We start from the raw sequence: 16,886 nt of genomic DNA, 5'->3' as shown, positions 1-16,886 counted from the left end.
TTTCATCAATTTGGAGTTTCATTCTCTCCAATCAGGATTAGATATATTCGAATGTTTGAAAAATAGTGGACTATTTCCAAATCAATTCTTCAACTAGAGTTTCTCATAGAGTGTTCTCTCCTATCCATATTTCTGATGATAATGTTTGGAATTTTGAAAATCTTATGATGATTGAAAAACTACTTGAACAGAACCATCTACCTATTTAATTACTAGATGGTGAAATGTAGCCCAGATAGAAATTCTGGTAAAAGTCTTGGCAGGAAACATTTATTCTAAATCATGATGTTTAAAAACAAATTGATCCAGTTTCGTCTGATTTGACTTTCTTTGCTAGAAGAATTCTCACTTCTTTTCTTTTTAATGATGAAACAGAATAATAACAAAAAACTCCAACAACTATTGCTGCCAAAGGAATTAACTCTGGAATTACCAAACAACAAACAAGTCCTACTCCAATCTTCCAACTTTCTATTAGAAACTTGCCTAATCTTCCAAAAGCTTCCAAAAAACCTGGAATTCTGCATCCAGTTTCAGGAATTTCGCCTCCCTGATCACAAACTTGTGTAGCTAATTCTGAAATCAACATGTCATGAAAACCCATAGTTAGTTCTGAATCGACATCAGCACATAAATACAATTGTTCATGTTTCGAATAGATATCTCTTGCTTGTATCAGAGACGAAACATTAATTCTCTCACCTTCTTTTCCTTCAAATCCAATTAGTGGAATAAGACTGAGTCTACAAAAAGAAGAATAATGATAAATTCCGTGTTTGTAAAGTCGGTCAACTAATTTCTTCTTTTCATAATAATGACTCAAACTATTCGAAAGCTTATTGTCCGTTTCGAATAGTTTCTTCAAAGCACCAAAAATACCTAAACCATTAATATATCTTCTTTCATTACCATTGAAATACTTTGAAAAACCAGAACTTTTGGAATTGACATGTAAAACACGTTGAGAAATAAGGTTTCTGAAATTCTCAAAGACTGTTTCGTATGGAATATCGAACTGGTTGACCAAATCCAACAAGTTTCTAACCAATGAATTCCTTGTAAATATTTCATCATCACCAGAAACCAAATACGTTTTCATGTAACCACAAAATTTTCCATCACTTGATAGATCAGTATAAATAATTGTGACATCTTGACAGCCATCAAAAGTTTTTTCCAATTCAATTTGAGCAAGAGATTGGTTTTCAAGTGGTGGCATTATTTTCTTGTTAAATACCAATTGAACATTAATGTTATCTCTGAATTGAGGGTTGACTTGATTAAGGAATGGAGATTCTTGACAAGAGAAGGTTGTAGAAAGTAAATCATCTGATTCGAATTGGTCATTGTAGTAGTACCTTACTTTTGCCATTTTTTTTTGCTTGCCAAATAAATAGGCAATCAAGTTAATTTATTGACTGGTGACTGGAAATCACGTTTCGCAAACGTGATCTTAGTGCGAAACGTGACTAACTTGTCTGTAGTTGTTTGTATTAAAATAAATTTGTATAAAATTCGCAATTTTGTTAACAATTTTTTAAAAAGTTTATTTTTTGTTTTTTTTAATTTCTTTCGTTTTCTTTATTTGTAACTTTACAAAAAAGTTGAATAGCAATTACCAGAAAAACCATCAAGCTTAATACAATCGGTAAACGATTTATAGTCAATATCCAAAGATAGGTTTGCACAAGATTCAACAATTTGTGAACTAGTGGACGAATTGACAATTTCAGTAACCAAATTTGGTTGGTTGAGTGTGTTTACAATATACGCAATACATGTGCCAGTAATTAAGAAAAAAGATGATGTAAAAAAGACAGTACCTAGTTTCTGTTCTTGTTTCTTGTTATTCTCCTTTTTTGGAAATACAGGTTGAACACAAATTGGACATTTTGTGTTTTTTCCATGAATTTCTGTTAGTTGATCAAGGCAATTGTCGTGTATGAAGTGTTTACAGGCAAGGATTCGATTTCCTCCTTCCTCTAATACTCCTTCTAAACAGATAGGACAGTGGCATTCTTTCGAATAGTTTTTCAACATTTTCGAAACTTGTTCCTTGTCTCCAAAATCAATATTTGTTTGAGAGGGATCTTCCTTCTTCAATTTTAATACTATTTCTCTCAAAACATTCAATTGTTTCGAATTATAGACAACAGGTTCAGTAATGGTGAGAGTGTTCGACATTTTTTTTATGAAGAATTTATGAAATCACGTTTCGGAAAAATACTTTTGTTTGCTTAGATTGCTATCACGTTTGATATATTGATTTGAAACTGTGTTGATAAGACTTCACTTTTCTTCTGACAAGGATTTTTGATTGGATTTAATTTTCTGAGAAAATTCCCTTAATATATATAAGTTGTACTCAAAGGCAGAATTGACCATAAAAATGTTATGAAATGTATCTGAAGAAAATAATCATAGCGTAGATGAATTCCAACTAAGGAAAACTTTCAGTTTTGGATTGGTAATATTCACTTTACTGTTATAGTAATTTTCTTTTTTAATTTGAAATTCTGCCATTGGTAGAACACAAAGAAATTGAAACTATTCGAAACACTCAACAAAAAACTAATGGTCAAACTAAAGGCAACTGTTTATCCTTGGGAAACCAGCACTCTATTCGATCCTCCTTCCATTGGAACGGATCGAATCTACTTTAAAGTTTTTAACAATGGCAAGTTTTATGAAGCCTCAGTTCGTTTACGAGATTTATTGGATGGTGAATCAAAGTATCTTGATTTGAAATGTGAGGGTTGGCAGATGGGTACTTTGAAAGTCAAGTTGATAAATGAATATTCATATCAATGTTTCATTCCTCCACCACCTCCAATGTGTCCATTTCCACAACCTGTGAATGGATATGGTTATTGTCAACCAAGTAGTAATGCTCAACAACTTGTCATATATCCACCACCACCACCACTACAACAGCAACAACCAATGTATTCTCAACAAGGTCAATTACCAAATCCAATGTGGTATCCACAAAATCAAATGTTCAATCCAATATATCAACAACCATCTCAATCTTGTTATGGATACAATCAACCATTCTACTACTAATAATAATTTCTTGATAATAAATATTCAATTTGTAAATATGTAAATTGTATTAAGGATGCTGATTTGAAAGGTTTAATTATCTTCCTCTTTCAAATCAGAAACAATCTTTGCAGATTGAGCAATAACCAAGTCCTTCTTAATTTCTTCCAATTCCAATAAAAGTTTTCTATTTTCCTCGAGAATGGTTTCACTGCTGGTTTGGCAAGTGGTAAATTGGTCCTTAATTTTGGTCAATTCGTTTTGTAATTGTTCATTTTGAGTATGTTCTGTTGAATGTTGGGTCGATGTTTGATTGAGTAATTGCCTTGTTTCGTTCAATTCTTGTTCTAAAGTTTCAATGGTGAGTTTGTTTCGTTTTTGTTCTTCAACATGTTCTAATTTCAAATCCACAAGAATGGTCGACAAGTTTTCTGATCTTTCGATAGATTCATTCTTTTTCTGCTCAATTTCTGAGATGGTATTCGAATAATCTCCAACTTTGGAAACTAATTCTTGTTTTTCTTGATTGAGGGCTTCAATTTTCTTTTCCAATGAAGAAACTTTGAGAACTAGCTTTTCAACTTGCTTATCATTGAGGAGTTTGGACTTTTCTTCACGACAAACGCTGAGAGCACTGAAACATTCCTTTCCTTCCACTTCCAAATGTTTGGATTTTGACATTATTTCTTCCAATTCCTTTTGAGATTTTTGTTGTTTTTCTAATTTATCCAAGAGTTGTCCAATTCTTTCACGAAGGGATTCGTCTCCTTTAAGAGTTTCATTGAATTGATTCAATAAGCCACCAATAGTGTCAATATTCTTTCCAGTTTGTTGTAATACTTCAGCTTGCTTGAAAAGCTTTTCACGTCCAGAAATCAAATCGGTGTAGGTTGAATTCTTGAGTTCTTGAATTTGTTTTTCCATTGTTGTCTTTTCCTTATTCAAGAGTTGAATATTTTCTTCAAGGGAAGGAATTTTCTTCTTGATTTCATTCTCAAAATCCTTTGATTTTTGAGTGAGCTTGTTATTGGAATCTTCTAATTGAATATTCTTCAAATTGATAGCCTTATATTTCTCAAATTCCTTTTCCAAATCACTTTTGAGATTAGATACAGATCGTTGATAATTCACCACTTCTTCTGTCAATGATTTTTGCTTGGATTCAAGTGATGAGATGGAAACTTGCTTTTCTCTTATTAAAACTTGCAGTTTGTCATTTTCTGCTTGAGATTTTTCAAGGGACATCTTGTATTCCTTCTCCTTTTCTGAAATGGTTCTAGACAAGATTTTGGATTGATTTTCAAATTCACCAATGGTATTCTTCAGCTCAGTAATTTGCTTTTCCAACTTGTCAATTTGTGCATTTACAATTTTCTTTTCTTGCTCTTGGAAAATTGATTTTAACACTCTTGGTTCTAAAGGTTTCAAATGATCAGATGGTTCAACATCCAATAATTGGTAAAGCTTATCCACATCCTGTTGGTTGACCAAATGAGAATATTCCTTTAACAAATCTGACGACTTGCTGATAGTACTAATAGATTCAGAACAATCTTGTCTAAGCCACAATTGACCATAAAAATTAACTGCCTTATCGAGTGTTGTAATATTATGAAGTGTTGAAATATCGTGCAACTCTTTCTGAATTAAAATTGATTCAATCACTCGTTGAGAACATGATCCACTGTGTTGCTCTTGTTGTAATGAAGATTGAAGGAAACTTAATTCTTCCATCTTTTTCATAAAATTCAAATCAATAACTATTTCTTGATTTGATTTCAACTTTTCTAAATTCAAATTGATTTTTAAATTGGTAAAATCAATTTGTTTTTCACACTTGTTAAAAGTTTGATCTGTAACTTGTTCCGAGAGTTGGTTGGCAATTTTCTCATACTTTTCACTTGGTAGAATACTTGAAAAGAATTGTGAAACGTGTTTGGTCTTTAAACTATTCTCGACAAGTGCTAATTTACACGAAGGTGAAAGATTTCGAATAGTTTCTCTATCTTTCTTTACTATTTTACTTTCCAAAGAAGTAAATCTACTCATCAAATCTTTTATCTTTGCGTGATTCGTCATCTTGTTCATCATCTCTTTTCCATATTGTTCCGATGGAATAAAGTAGACGAAAAGACCACCCACCACACAAAAGACAACAAGTCCCAGGCATTGCACAAGCAAATCCTTTCCACTACTCGTTGCTGTTGCTGCTGTCATCTTTGTCTGACACGTGGTAATTTGTTTGTTTTTTTTGATTCAAATTTTGTTTTGGCGGTTCAGTTGAATGTTCAAAATTGGAAATATTAGGAAATCTACTTTGAATTTATAGCAATATTAAATACTATTAATAATTTGGTTTTTACATTTTGTGTTAAAATATTTACAATATATTATTCTACAATTTGAGAAATATTTTCCGATGGTATTGATTGATTTGCATTTCTCAATTCAATTACTCTATCTACAATGGTTGGAAGTGTTTGACCACTTGGACCCTTAACGAATATATAATTCGGTAATTGATTGTAATCTGTTTCTTCCAAATTGAATTCAATTAAATGAGCTCCTCTTCTGGCAGCTCTTCCAGGAAGTGAAGCAGCTGGATAGACCTTGGCACTTGTTCCAACACAAATCATGACATCTCCCTTTCTCATTCTGTCAACTGCATGGAAAGAAGGTTCCCATTGGTCCATTGGCAGGGCTTCTGTAAATAGGACACAATCAGGACGAAGTGTACTATTACACCCTGGATGTTTGCATTTTGGTGACTTGTCTGGCAAGTCCATTTTCTTTTCATCATTCTCTTCTCCCCAATATTCATCAAAATCGAAAATGTGACGTTCAGCAATACAGCAATGTCTCATTACTGTACCATGCACTTCATAGACATGAGTTGATCCAGCTCTTTGATGCAATCCATCAACATTTTGTGTAATAACTTCCATATAATCTCCAAACACTTCTTGTTCCAACTTGGCCAATGCAAAATGTCCATTATTTGGATCAGCTTTAGCAATCGGTCCATAAAATCGTTTAATATATTGTCCCCAACAAATCTGTGGTGTTATATTCCATCCAAATGGTGTTCCTAATATTATCATATTCCATCAATTCATTCATTCATATAATCATCACACGAATAATTAATTTATAAATTATTCCAATCAATTACCATCAAATAATATTTAAATAATTTTAATAATTTTAAATACAATCCAATATATCCAATATATATAAACACGAATTTAAAGACAAATCCACTCACCTCCATAAGCCAAAAACAATTTTCCCATCAATCCGGTCCATAAACCACCTCCTCCTCTGAAAGTATCAATTCCAGACTCTGCACTCATACCAGCACCAGAAAATACAACGACTCTTCTTGCCTTGTTGATCAGTTGGGCGATATGTTCCATGGTTTCTTCCGAAGCAATTTCTTCTTGTTTTTGGTCATCAGACATTTTTTATTTTTTTAAAATTGTAAACTCTATTTTTAAACTATTTAAAAACTTTACAATTTCAATATTTCAATATTTCAATAATTTAAATATATTAAGTATAATAAATATTTACACATTCATATTTATTTTGTTCTTCTTGTTACCAAAACCTTCAAATTAGAAGATGGTCTAAAGGTAATACCAGGAAGATCTTCAACCTTCTCAGCTGGTTTACTTTCATCATTCAACAATTTGAATTCATAAAATTGCAACATTCTACACAACATGATACACAATTCAATTTGGGCAAACATGTAACCAATGCATTTTCTATTACTCATATTGAATGGGAACCATGCTCCACTTGTTTGAACCTTTTGTTTGAAATCCTTATCCAAAAATCTTTCTGGAGCGAATTGAGCACCAGTAAATTCAGTGGTGTTAAAATCTTCACCGTACAAGTGACAGGCCTTGGCATTTACATAGATGCAAGATCCCTTTGGAATGCTTGTTTTTCCAATTTTGGTAGATTTGGCACAGGTTTTTACCATGGAAACGACTGGTGGATGGAGACGTAAGCATTCCATTACACAACCATGAATATAGTCCATATTGTTGTAATCATCAAAATCTGGAGCTCTCAAAACATTGTCACCTCCTCCAATTCTGATTGCTTCTTCTCTGGCCTTTTGTTGAGCTTCTGGACGCTTGGACAATTCGTACATTAACCATTGCATGGTTGTGGCAGTCGTCTTAAATATTTTGTTAAACACTTGTAAAATTAATTATAAAACACGAACCTCATGTGGTTGTCTTCTTAGCAACTCTAAACACATGTTACAGGTGGATGAATACGAAGAGTTTCCAGAATGACATAATTCATACTTCTTACATGACCATTTCAGCAGAAATGATTGTCAATTTTCAAATGGATGCAAAAGTGCTCAATATACTTTTGTTTATTCAGAAATAAAAAGTCATTTAATAAAGTTCAGTAAATATATTCTTTAATTGAAATGTTATTGTGTTTTAACTTTCTTGTTTGATTCCTTGTTTGATTTTTGCTTTCTTTTAACAGATACTATTCCTTCTATTTTTAGTATTAATCTTCTTACAGCATTTCTTGTCATACGGTCACTTGGAAACCCTAAGGAAGCAATATATTTCTTCAAGCAGAAAGTGGCAGCAGATTCATAGTTGTCCATTTCACGAATTTCCCATCTATTCCCATAACATATTTTAGCAGAAACTAGATCAGTATCAACATTTTGCACTATCATTCCATTAAACATTGGGAAGGAGTGATTACTCTTCTTGAAACAGTACATCTTCTTCATTGATTCACCTATTAATCTTTGAACTGTAAGATTAAATGGTCTAAACACAACATCTGCATTTACTTTCTTTTTCTCAAGTCCTTCACTTTCAAAAATGGTCATGTTCTTACCAGTCATTTTCAAACCTGTAGTTTCTTCACACACTTTACCCACGCCAGTCTTTAACCCAAGCATGGTTGCACAATGGTGGACCTGATTAAAGTACTGTTGGTGAGTATCTGAAATTGAACAATTCTGACCAAACGTTACACGATTACTCTCTAATGTGCCATCTCCTTGTACAGAACCTTCGAAAAATTTGTACAAGCTAAACATACCAAAATTTGTAATGTTGAAGATGGAAGAGAAATTCTTTCTAGTTTGGTAACTGCCATTATACTTATTACATAACAATTCTATTTCTTTTAAAAATCTGTGTAAGCCAGTACTATTTGTTACTAGTAAAAATGTATTGAAAGTGAAAAACATACCATGCAGGTGCAACAAGTATGGACCCGGATATTTGATAACCATTTTGTAAGACTCGTTCAATATCCTTGTCAGCATTCTTATCATTGAGCTTAATGGTGACATACTCTTCCTCTTTCTTGAATTTAAGATCCTCTCTTATTGTCTCTGAATTCAATTCACAAATTTCTTTTAAGAAATCTGTAAAATAATAGGTAAGTTCTTGCTCATTTTTGGCATTAAAATACAATTTAAAGTATCCTCCATCACCATCTGCTAAATAGGCTCCCAATAGTTGAACCATGACTCCCTGTTTGTCTTTGGAGTCAACTAGAGTTGGGAAAGTTCTGAACAAAATGTCAAAATCTTTAAAATATTATGAGAATAATTCATAAAATACTTACATTCTTTTGTTTGGGTGGTGTCAGTAAGTTGACCACATGGTAATGATGTTCTTACAAGCTTTTCCTTGGATTTCAATTGATAGTTATTAATGATGAACATATTGTCTTGAAGATCTGATACAGGTAATCTCACACTACTGCACTCATCTGGACGGACTTGAACTTGTTCGGAAAATATGAAACGTTTCTCTTCAACAATTCGAGCACATTCATTGAAATATAATTTTGCTTTGAAACAAGTAGCACTCAACTCTAATACTTCATTTGCTGGAAACAATTTACATTCTTTCATTATTATTATTCTTTGAAAATAGTAATTGAAACGAAACTTACCAATTTCTTCCACATTAAATCCAGATTCAATACTATATGTTTCATATGTTCCACTGGAAAGATAAATCTCCTCAATGGTTTTTCTGACCAATCTACCAGTTGCAACCTCACGTACACTAAATTCAGTATCTCCAGCCATGTAAGAACGATGAAATGTTTCTTCATCAACTTCATCTGCTTGATCCACCAACAAAGTCGATGCTGGAACCCCATTGTATCTACTTGTTGGGATATTGAAGAATTCGTAAAGAGAGATTTCATTCAAATCTGTCTCTGAAGTCGTTGCTTGAAAGATATCGTTCAACTTCTTTTCAATTGGATCATTCTGTCTACTTTCTAATAGCATAAACTGGCTCTGACAAGAATGAGCATCTCTGTTGCAGCTAATTAGTTTCTCAATTTTCTTCCACTTCCTTCCATGCAAATTGACTAACTCAGTCAATTCGCGCTTCTCTTCCATGGTCCAAAATGGTCTGACGCTGTTGAAATCATTAGAATCCAACCCGTGCTGTTTGACTAAATAATAAAAATGCTGTTGGCAAGCTTTAGCTTCTTTTCCTAATTTTTCCTCAATAATCTTCCATTTCTCTATTCCTTTATCGGCATATTCTTTTGCTAATTTAAGGAGATTAGCTTTCATTTCATCAGTCCAGAACGATCTTTTCCTGCCAAGATTCTTTAACAAATCCTTATACTTTTTGTGGCAGGCATTTGGAGTAACATCGAAGTTGGGAGCAATTTCAGTCCAATTGTGGCCTTTTTCCTTTACCAATTTGACCAAAAGATCTTCTTCTTCTTTTAACCAGTTTTTTCTTATCATTCTGCTATATTGAGTTCTGTGTTGGAATTTGATGTGTGTTGTTACTTGTAACAAAGTTGAGTCGAAAATAAAAGTAGTTTTTTTTTCTCAATTGTATTAATTTGCAAAGTTGTGTGGATGTCTTGAGGGACGTAGCGACGTGACTCTTCAATTCTGAGGAAAATTTGTTTGGTCTCTTTAGATATCCAATTAATGTGTCTTCCAGTTTCGGTCAATCCCTTTTCAATATATATATATATATATTCAAGCCTTATAAAAATATTAAAATATTAGAGTGTGAGACATTTCACACGACTCGAGGTTGTGTGAAAGCTTTTGTTTTTGAAAAAAAAGGAATAATCCATCATGTTGTACAATACATATTTCAACAAGTGGTGTTTAGTAGAAGAATTAGTAAAGAAGAAATTTTATAGTGAAGTTGTCAGTGATTTCTGTTATTTGGATATCAAGCTAAGGAAGGAATTGACATCTTTTTGGCTTGGTAACGATCCTATCAATCAAGATGATATTAATGGATTATCAGCAGATTACTCTTGTGATTATTTTGCACTTTGTCTCTTACTTTTGATTTTTAAGGAGAAGAAGCATGATGACTTTTTATCCATGGATAGTAAATTAGAAGATTTGGCAGATTTACTTGAAATGAACCCTTCTTTGATTTATTTCAAAGAGTTGGAACAATGTAATAGTGAATTCAATTTCCAAGCATTTGTTGGAGAGTTTAGTAAGAAGGGAAAAGTGCTTTCACAGACTAGTAATTCAACATTGTTAAACTTGTTATTAAACAATGATGACATTGACCTTTACTCTTACACCAATGAGAGATATGAATTGGTTCAACCTTTATTGATTATATCAAGTGCAGAAACTCAGATGGAAGAACAAGTTGATGTATTTAATGAACCATTGATTCTAACAGAAGATGATGCACTCACTGATGATGATTCTGTCGAAATGGCTAGAGCAGATCAAGATGGATACTCATCCGTTAGTGAAACTCAAAGTATTGTTTTCCCATATGATGATTTGCCATCTCTAAATGAAGACACGCTTTCCAGTCTTGTAATCAAACCAGATGTTAGTGGTTTGAATTTAATTGTGGAGTATGAAAAGAAGGAATCTGCAACTATAGCAGATGATGAAAGTATTGATTTTAATGAGAAGGAGGAAGAAGAGATATTTGACACCTCAAAGGAAACAGTTCTTCTCATCAATCGTTACAATGAGAATGGTTATATTGAAGAGGAAGCCATCATAGAACCACCTGTTAAGGATGTTATTCAATTGAATGAAGAACTTGATGCCTTTGAAATGGAGTTATTCTTTGAAAAGCAAATGGATAAAGATGATTGTAACAAGTCTGATGAAGGTCCTCCAATTTGGTACAATATTTGCTTTGGAAATGCTGATCATTGTGAAGTTGAAGAGGATGATGAAGAAGAAGATGTTGAAGAAGATTCTTCAGATAGAGGTGGTATTAGTTCTGATTCAGAAAATGATCATAATGTCCATAGACCTATTAAGAAATCCAAATATTTCAAATAAATATAGTTGATTGGAGGAGATATAAAAAGTATTTGTTATGGTGTTTGTTGTAGCTGTGATGGTTATTGTGAGGTACCATACTTGTCAGACACTGTAGGTACGTGTTGAGCACCTTACAAGTCCTTGTAAGGGTACTTGTGATGGTCCAAGTACTTGTGACGGTACCTGTGATGGTACCTGTGATGGTACCTGTGATACCTGCCAAGTACCTGTGATGGTACCTGTGAGGAAATTCAGATACCTGTGACGGTACCTGTGATTGTACTTGTCAGGTACCATTTGCACCTGTGACGGTACCTGTGATGGTACCTGATGGTACCTGATGGTACCTGTGATACCTGCCAAGTACCTGTGACGGTACCTGTGATGGTAAAAATCGTACCTGCCAAGTACCTGTGACGGTACCTGACAGGTACCATCACCACTTTACAAGAATACAATCAGAATTGCACAGACACAATTCAATTTACTCATTACCAATCTACTTTTTTAACTCTTTGATCAATTCTGTCAATCTTCTCTTCTTTTCAGTAATAAAATTATACTCCATTGTTCTCTTTTCAATAGTTTTATCAGCAATCATTGCATAATCATTCTTAACTTGACCAAAAATTTCATCCACTAACTCTGTAAACTCTGCAAATCGATTACTTACAGCCTTACTTGACCAATCAATAAGATGTTTAGATACATTTTCATACCATGAGTTAAAACACTCTGCATTCCTATCTACCAATCCATTGTTAACAATTTCAAAATCAATACATAAAAGATTTCTCTCCTCAATTCTTGAATTTAATCTTTCCAAAAATGATTCCTTCATTATGAAACTGTACATTTCCAAAATATCTTTGGAAATATTAACGGTACTTTCCACATAGCATGCTGTAACATCTCCTAATAATTGAAGAATGTTCTTCAAGTGGAATAATATCTTTAACCAAAATCCACGAATCAAACCATTGATGGCACCAGTGACCATCTTTAAGAACACCTTCTGATTTTCAATACTCATGACCTGCAACTACGAAGATGTAACTGTTACTCTTCAATTCATTGAGTGTGAGTTTTTCATCCATCATGTTTGCCTTAACAAGGAGCGACAATAAATCATTCATTGGTTTTTCTGGATCTTGTTTGAATTCGGCTACTCTTTGAGAAATGCATTGTTCAAGCTTTTCACTCATCACCTTGAGAGCTTCTGTATTTCCAGTATAATCAGAAACTGCATTGTAAAGGAATGGGATTTTAGCAAGGAAGAATCTGGCATAATAGTCAACTCTCACGACAATATTCAATGCTTCTCTAAACTTTTTAGAATCAGAGCTAGTTTCATCGAAAACACCAAAATCCATACCAAATCCACTTTCACCAATAATTTGAAGAGTGACAGCTGTAGTATCTTCCATATCCATAATGAATCCCTTACTATCCTGGTCCAATAACTTATTCCACTTTGTTCTAAACAATGCATCAACTGTCTTTACAGTCACTTGACTCATAAAAACCAAATTACCAGTTGAGAATGAAGGAGCCACCACATGTCTATGATTCTTCCAAACTGGACCATCGGCAGCTGTCAAAATTGAAGTAGCATCCTTATCGAAAATATTGAAAGGTTCATAAAAATCCAAAGGTTTTGGAAAGGATGATGATTTTGTAACTAAAACTTCCTTCACTGAATCCTTATCCCAAATTACATAATTATTTCTATAGGGAGTACTGACACGAATAATCAATTGCTTTTCATCACTTCCCTTAGCTCTCTCTTCCTCCTTAGCAATCAATCCTTGAATCACTGGGAAATTACCATGAGCAATATAGGGCGAAAGAATTGGCATGATAAACAAGCCTTCAGCCAATAATTGCCAATAACCAGGAGTTCCACCAGCCTTGCTTATTTGTCTTTTCAATTTCATAATTAATTGCAATATTCTCATCAGGACAATTCCTATTAAAAGAGTGGCAATCCACCATCCATAGGAAATTGATCCATCATTACTCTCTTGACTAGTCATTTTGTGTTCACCTTCTCTTTCAAATTATTCTCTAACTTTCGGAAAAAGATGAAAGATTTGTACAGTTAACAATTGGAGATTTTTTTTCTTTTTGTTTAAAAGTAATACGGTGGAGAGATTTCATGACATGATATTAATTGAAGTGCACTAGGATCGTAGTGCTGGTCGGACTAGTGTTTGGTTGATGCGCTTGGTTGTGAAGGAGATCCTCAGGTTGCATTTAGATAGAATTGGACAGAATTGAGTATGGTTGGACGCTGTTGCGATTGGAATGGAGAATATATTGAAAGTGTGTGAAATAATATCAGTGAAATATTAAATGTTTATAATAGTTGGTTTAAATTAATTGTTGAAATATTTACAATTTGGACTCATAATCTGGAGTATATACATAATCCTTAACAATTTTAACCCATTCTTCTTCAGATTTTGGTAATTGTTCTTCAGTCAATTGAGAAAGACCTTCCTTAACACTTTGTTTACCAACTTGGACAGCAATCTTTTGAGCAATTTCTCTGATATTTGTCAAACTTGGATACAACAATCCATTGTCCAATCTATCTTGGCTTGTGAGATCGGCCAAAGTTTGAGCAGCTCTCAAAATCATAACATCAGAAACGTGCTTTGATCTGGTAACGACAGCACCAAGACCCAAAGCTGGGAAAATGTACAAATTGTTACCTTGACTCAATTGATAAGTCTTTCCATTGTAAGTAACATCTTCGAATGGAGAACCAGAAGCAAAGATAGCTCTTCCACTTGAATATTCAATAGCTTCCTTGGCAGTACATTCAGAATTCTTAGTTGGGTTGGACAAGGCAAAAACGATTGGCTTTTGGTTAATCTTGGCCATTTCTTCAATGATATCTTGAGTGAAAACACCAGATTGACCACAGAGACCAATGAGAGCAGTTGGTTGAGTCTTTTGAACAATTTCCAAAAGAGATTTGGATTGGAAGTTACCCAAAGTTTCATCACCCTTCTTGGCATACTTCTTCTTGTGATGTGGCATTTCTTCGTAATCAGAACGAGTTTGTGTAACTAATCCCTTAGAATCGACCAAATAAACCCAATGTTCAGACATGGCATCAATTTCTTCCTTGCTCAATCCATCTTCTTCAGCTTGCAATTTCATGACACCAACACATTGATCAGCGACACCAGTGGCAGCAGAACCAGCTCCCATAAATAATAATTTGTGTTGATAAGTTCTCTTACCAGTAATCTTGGCAGCATTGATGAAACCAGCAACAATGACAGCACCAGTACCTTGGATATCATCATTGAAACACAATTGTTCATTACGATATTGATCCAATAAATCGAAACAGACATCATTTGAGAAATCTTCGAATTGGACTAAACAATTTGGCCATGTAGTCTTGACAGCAATCATAAATTCCTTCATGAAATCAAAGAATTCTTGTCCACGAACACGCTTTCTCTTCAATCCCAAATATAAATCATCTTCCAACAATCCTGGATTGTTAGTACCAACATCAATGCAAATTGGCAAAGTCTTATCTGGATGGAAACCAGCAGCAGCAACATAGAGATTCAATTTACCAATTGGAATACCCATACCATTAGCACCCAAATCACCAAGACCCAAAATACGTGAACCATCGGAAACGACAATAATATCTGGTTGCTTTGGTTCCCAATTCTTCAAAATTGCAGAAATTGATCCCTTATCTTCCAATGAGATGTACATGCCTTGAGCAACTCTCCAAATTTGGTCGAATTGAAGACAAGCATCACCAACAGTTGGTGTGTAGACTGTTTATAATGTTAAAAAGAGTGGTAAATGAATGTTGTGTTTTGTTGTGGTGGTTCCGAAGCATTATTATTTGTATTAAGCAAAATAACAAGTAAATTTCACACAGATGAGAGAGAATGTGTTAAAAACTTTGGAATGCAAAATTATTATCATCAACTTACCAATTGGCAACATTTCAACCATGTTATCAATCAACAATTTAAAGAACAAGGTTTGATTTCTACCTTGCAAACTCATCAAGTAAACATACTTGTCCAATGGATTTTTAAAGTTACGGAATTGTCTCAAGCATCTCACCAATTGATGAGTAATGGTCTCAACGTGTGGTGGCAACAATCCACGAAGACCCAATTTTTCACGATCCTCCACTGTGAATGCGGTATCCTTATTCAACATTGGATTGTAGAGGAAGTGATTTGGAGCAAGTGCATACAAGTCGTTCTTATTCATTATTTCTAAGAGTTGTTTGGAGGGAGTTGTTGTTTTTTCTTCTACTTCTTTGAGAGAGTTTTTAGTACTATTTTGGTTGGTATTAATCAAGGTAGCAGTTGCAGAGGAAGAAGCAGAGGAAGAAGCACCAGAAGCATCATCATCACGATTGTCAGTAACAGAACAAGAGCCGTAGTAGTTGGGGGTGGTCGATTGATTCGGGGAGTCCAAAGTCAATGAATTTTGGTATTGTTGCAATATTTGGTCGAGGTTGTTTTTGGTGGTGAGAGAAGGATCATTATTCATCGGATTTAAAGTTGTGCAACGACAGGAAAGTTCAAAAATTGGTTCAGCATCATTAACATCAGCACGATGGTTATGAGTGGAGGAAGATTTGCAAGTATTTGCATTGTTAGAGTGGTGGGAATTTAGACAAGCAGCAAGGATGGAAGATTTGATATGAAATTGGAAAGAGGAAGCATTCCGATATTGCAAGGATTTTTCAAAGTTTTCATTCGGAGCAATGGCAAGTATTTTGAAAGAAGAATACCACGAATAACAAACAAAGAACAACAAGAGCCCAATAAGAAATTTCATCGATTTTTTCAAGATTTTGGTCAATTGGGTTAAGAAAGGAGAGGAAATGCAATATTGAATGGAATGTTGATAGAGAAAGAACCAATTGAGTGTTTTGGTGACGATCAACACAGAGAGTAATGCAAGAAAAAGGACCAATATTAAAGAGTCCATATTTGGAAATTAATCCAAAAGTGTTTGACAAGATTTTTCATCACGACAATTTGCATACAAAGTGTACAATATCATCATTGATGATCATGGTAGTATTAATATGATCAAGTTAATTAGGTATCGGATGATGATCATTATTATTATCATTGGATCATTAAAATTGCAATTTGTAAATTTTTACAAGCAAATTGGTGAAATGTAGAAATTAATATCTTGCCAAGATATTTAAGAATGATGACTTACATAGTGTGTGATCAGAGTCTTTTCTAGCAAGCAAATTAGCGGCCTACTTGTTACTACTCATGAATTTTTTTTCGAAACGTTAAATCTTCAAGTTTGCAATTTTCAACAACTGGTTTCTTCTCAATAGATCGGAGATCGTACGCACGCATTGAACGATCACATGTTGTAAAGTTAAGCTCACTTTTCACACAGCCTTTTTGATTTTTTTACACTAGAGTACATGACACACAAGGTGGAAGGACCATTAATATCTTTGAACTTGTTGGATTCTCAAACATATTACAAACTAAACTTC

The 16,886-nt window shown here is 33.8% G+C and overlaps 10 protein-coding genes across 10 annotated transcripts; 2 read left to right on the top strand and 8 right to left on the bottom strand.

Annotated features, from left to right (window-relative positions):
• Positions 1-289: 289 nt before the first annotated feature.
• Positions 290-1,372, bottom strand: NAEGRDRAFT_52768 (uncharacterized protein; the record flags this gene model as incomplete). Its single annotated transcript, XM_002671496.1, has 1 exon — positions 290-1,372. One exon carries the CDS (start codon positions 1,370-1,372, stop codon positions 290-292), a length of 1,083 nt encoding a protein of 360 aa, XP_002671542.1.
• Positions 1,373-1,593: 221 nt separating this feature from the next.
• On the bottom strand, positions 1,594-2,184 carry NAEGRDRAFT_81461 (RING-finger domain-containing protein; the record flags this gene model as incomplete). Its single annotated transcript, XM_002671495.1, has 1 exon — positions 1,594-2,184. The coding sequence occupies one exon, from the start codon at positions 2,182-2,184 to the stop codon at positions 1,594-1,596; it is 591 nt and encodes a 196-aa protein (XP_002671541.1).
• A 390-nt stretch (positions 2,185-2,574) lies between these two features.
• Positions 2,575-3,066, top strand: NAEGRDRAFT_73311 (uncharacterized protein; the record flags this gene model as incomplete). The annotated part of the gene is made up of 1 exon (XM_002671565.1): positions 2,575-3,066. The coding sequence occupies one exon, from the start codon at positions 2,575-2,577 to the stop codon at positions 3,064-3,066; it is 492 nt and encodes a 163-aa protein (XP_002671611.1).
• Positions 3,067-5,435: 2,369 nt separating this feature from the next.
• Positions 5,436-6,506, bottom strand: NAEGRDRAFT_73309 (silent information regulator family protein; the record flags this gene model as incomplete). Its single annotated transcript, XM_002671494.1, has 2 exons — positions 5,436-6,133; positions 6,311-6,506. 2 exons carry the CDS (start codon positions 6,504-6,506, stop codon positions 5,436-5,438), a joined length of 894 nt encoding a protein of 297 aa, XP_002671540.1.
• Positions 6,507-6,628: 122 nt separating this feature from the next.
• NAEGRDRAFT_73308 (uncharacterized protein) lies at positions 6,629-7,222 on the bottom strand (the record flags this gene model as incomplete). The annotated part of the gene is made up of 1 exon (XM_002671493.1): positions 6,629-7,222. The coding sequence occupies one exon, from the start codon at positions 7,220-7,222 to the stop codon at positions 6,629-6,631; it is 594 nt and encodes a 197-aa protein (XP_002671539.1).
• A 282-nt stretch (positions 7,223-7,504) lies between these two features.
• Positions 7,505-9,826, bottom strand: NAEGRDRAFT_73307 (uncharacterized protein; the record flags this gene model as incomplete). The annotated part of the gene is made up of 4 exons (XM_002671492.1): positions 7,505-8,249; positions 8,293-8,635; positions 8,674-8,940; positions 9,007-9,826. The coding sequence occupies 4 exons, from the start codon at positions 9,824-9,826 to the stop codon at positions 7,505-7,507; spliced, it is 2,175 nt and encodes a 724-aa protein (XP_002671538.1).
• A 345-nt stretch (positions 9,827-10,171) lies between these two features.
• On the top strand, positions 10,172-11,371 carry NAEGRDRAFT_73306 (uncharacterized protein; the record flags this gene model as incomplete). The annotated part of the gene is made up of 1 exon (XM_002671564.1): positions 10,172-11,371. The coding sequence occupies one exon, from the start codon at positions 10,172-10,174 to the stop codon at positions 11,369-11,371; it is 1,200 nt and encodes a 399-aa protein (XP_002671610.1).
• A 481-nt stretch (positions 11,372-11,852) lies between these two features.
• Positions 11,853-12,209, bottom strand: NAEGRDRAFT_73305 (uncharacterized protein; the record flags this gene model as incomplete). The annotated part of the gene is made up of 1 exon (XM_002671491.1): positions 11,853-12,209. The coding sequence occupies one exon, from the start codon at positions 12,207-12,209 to the stop codon at positions 11,853-11,855; it is 357 nt and encodes a 118-aa protein (XP_002671537.1).
• Positions 12,210-12,375: 166 nt separating this feature from the next.
• On the bottom strand, positions 12,376-13,389 carry NAEGRDRAFT_73304 (uncharacterized protein; the record flags this gene model as incomplete). The annotated part of the gene is made up of 1 exon (XM_002671490.1): positions 12,376-13,389. The coding sequence occupies one exon, from the start codon at positions 13,387-13,389 to the stop codon at positions 12,376-12,378; it is 1,014 nt and encodes a 337-aa protein (XP_002671536.1).
• Positions 13,390-13,691: 302 nt separating this feature from the next.
• On the bottom strand, positions 13,692-16,195 carry NAEGRDRAFT_59395 (uncharacterized protein; the record flags this gene model as incomplete). Its single annotated transcript, XM_002671489.1, has 2 exons — positions 13,692-15,168; positions 15,331-16,195. 2 exons carry the CDS (start codon positions 16,193-16,195, stop codon positions 13,748-13,750), a joined length of 2,286 nt encoding a protein of 761 aa, XP_002671535.1. The 3' UTR covers positions 13,692-13,747.
• Between the last annotated feature and the right edge of the window lie 691 nt (positions 16,196-16,886).

The sequence above is a fragment of the Naegleria gruberi genome, assembly GCF_000004985.1.
Source record: "Naegleria gruberi genomic scaffold NAEGRscaffold_60, whole genome shotgun sequence".
In the NCBI taxonomy this organism is placed as follows: domain Eukaryota; phylum Heterolobosea; class Eutetramitea; order Acrasida; family Naegleriidae; genus Naegleria; species Naegleria gruberi.
This window is presented reverse-complemented; position numbering and strand designations above follow the sequence as displayed.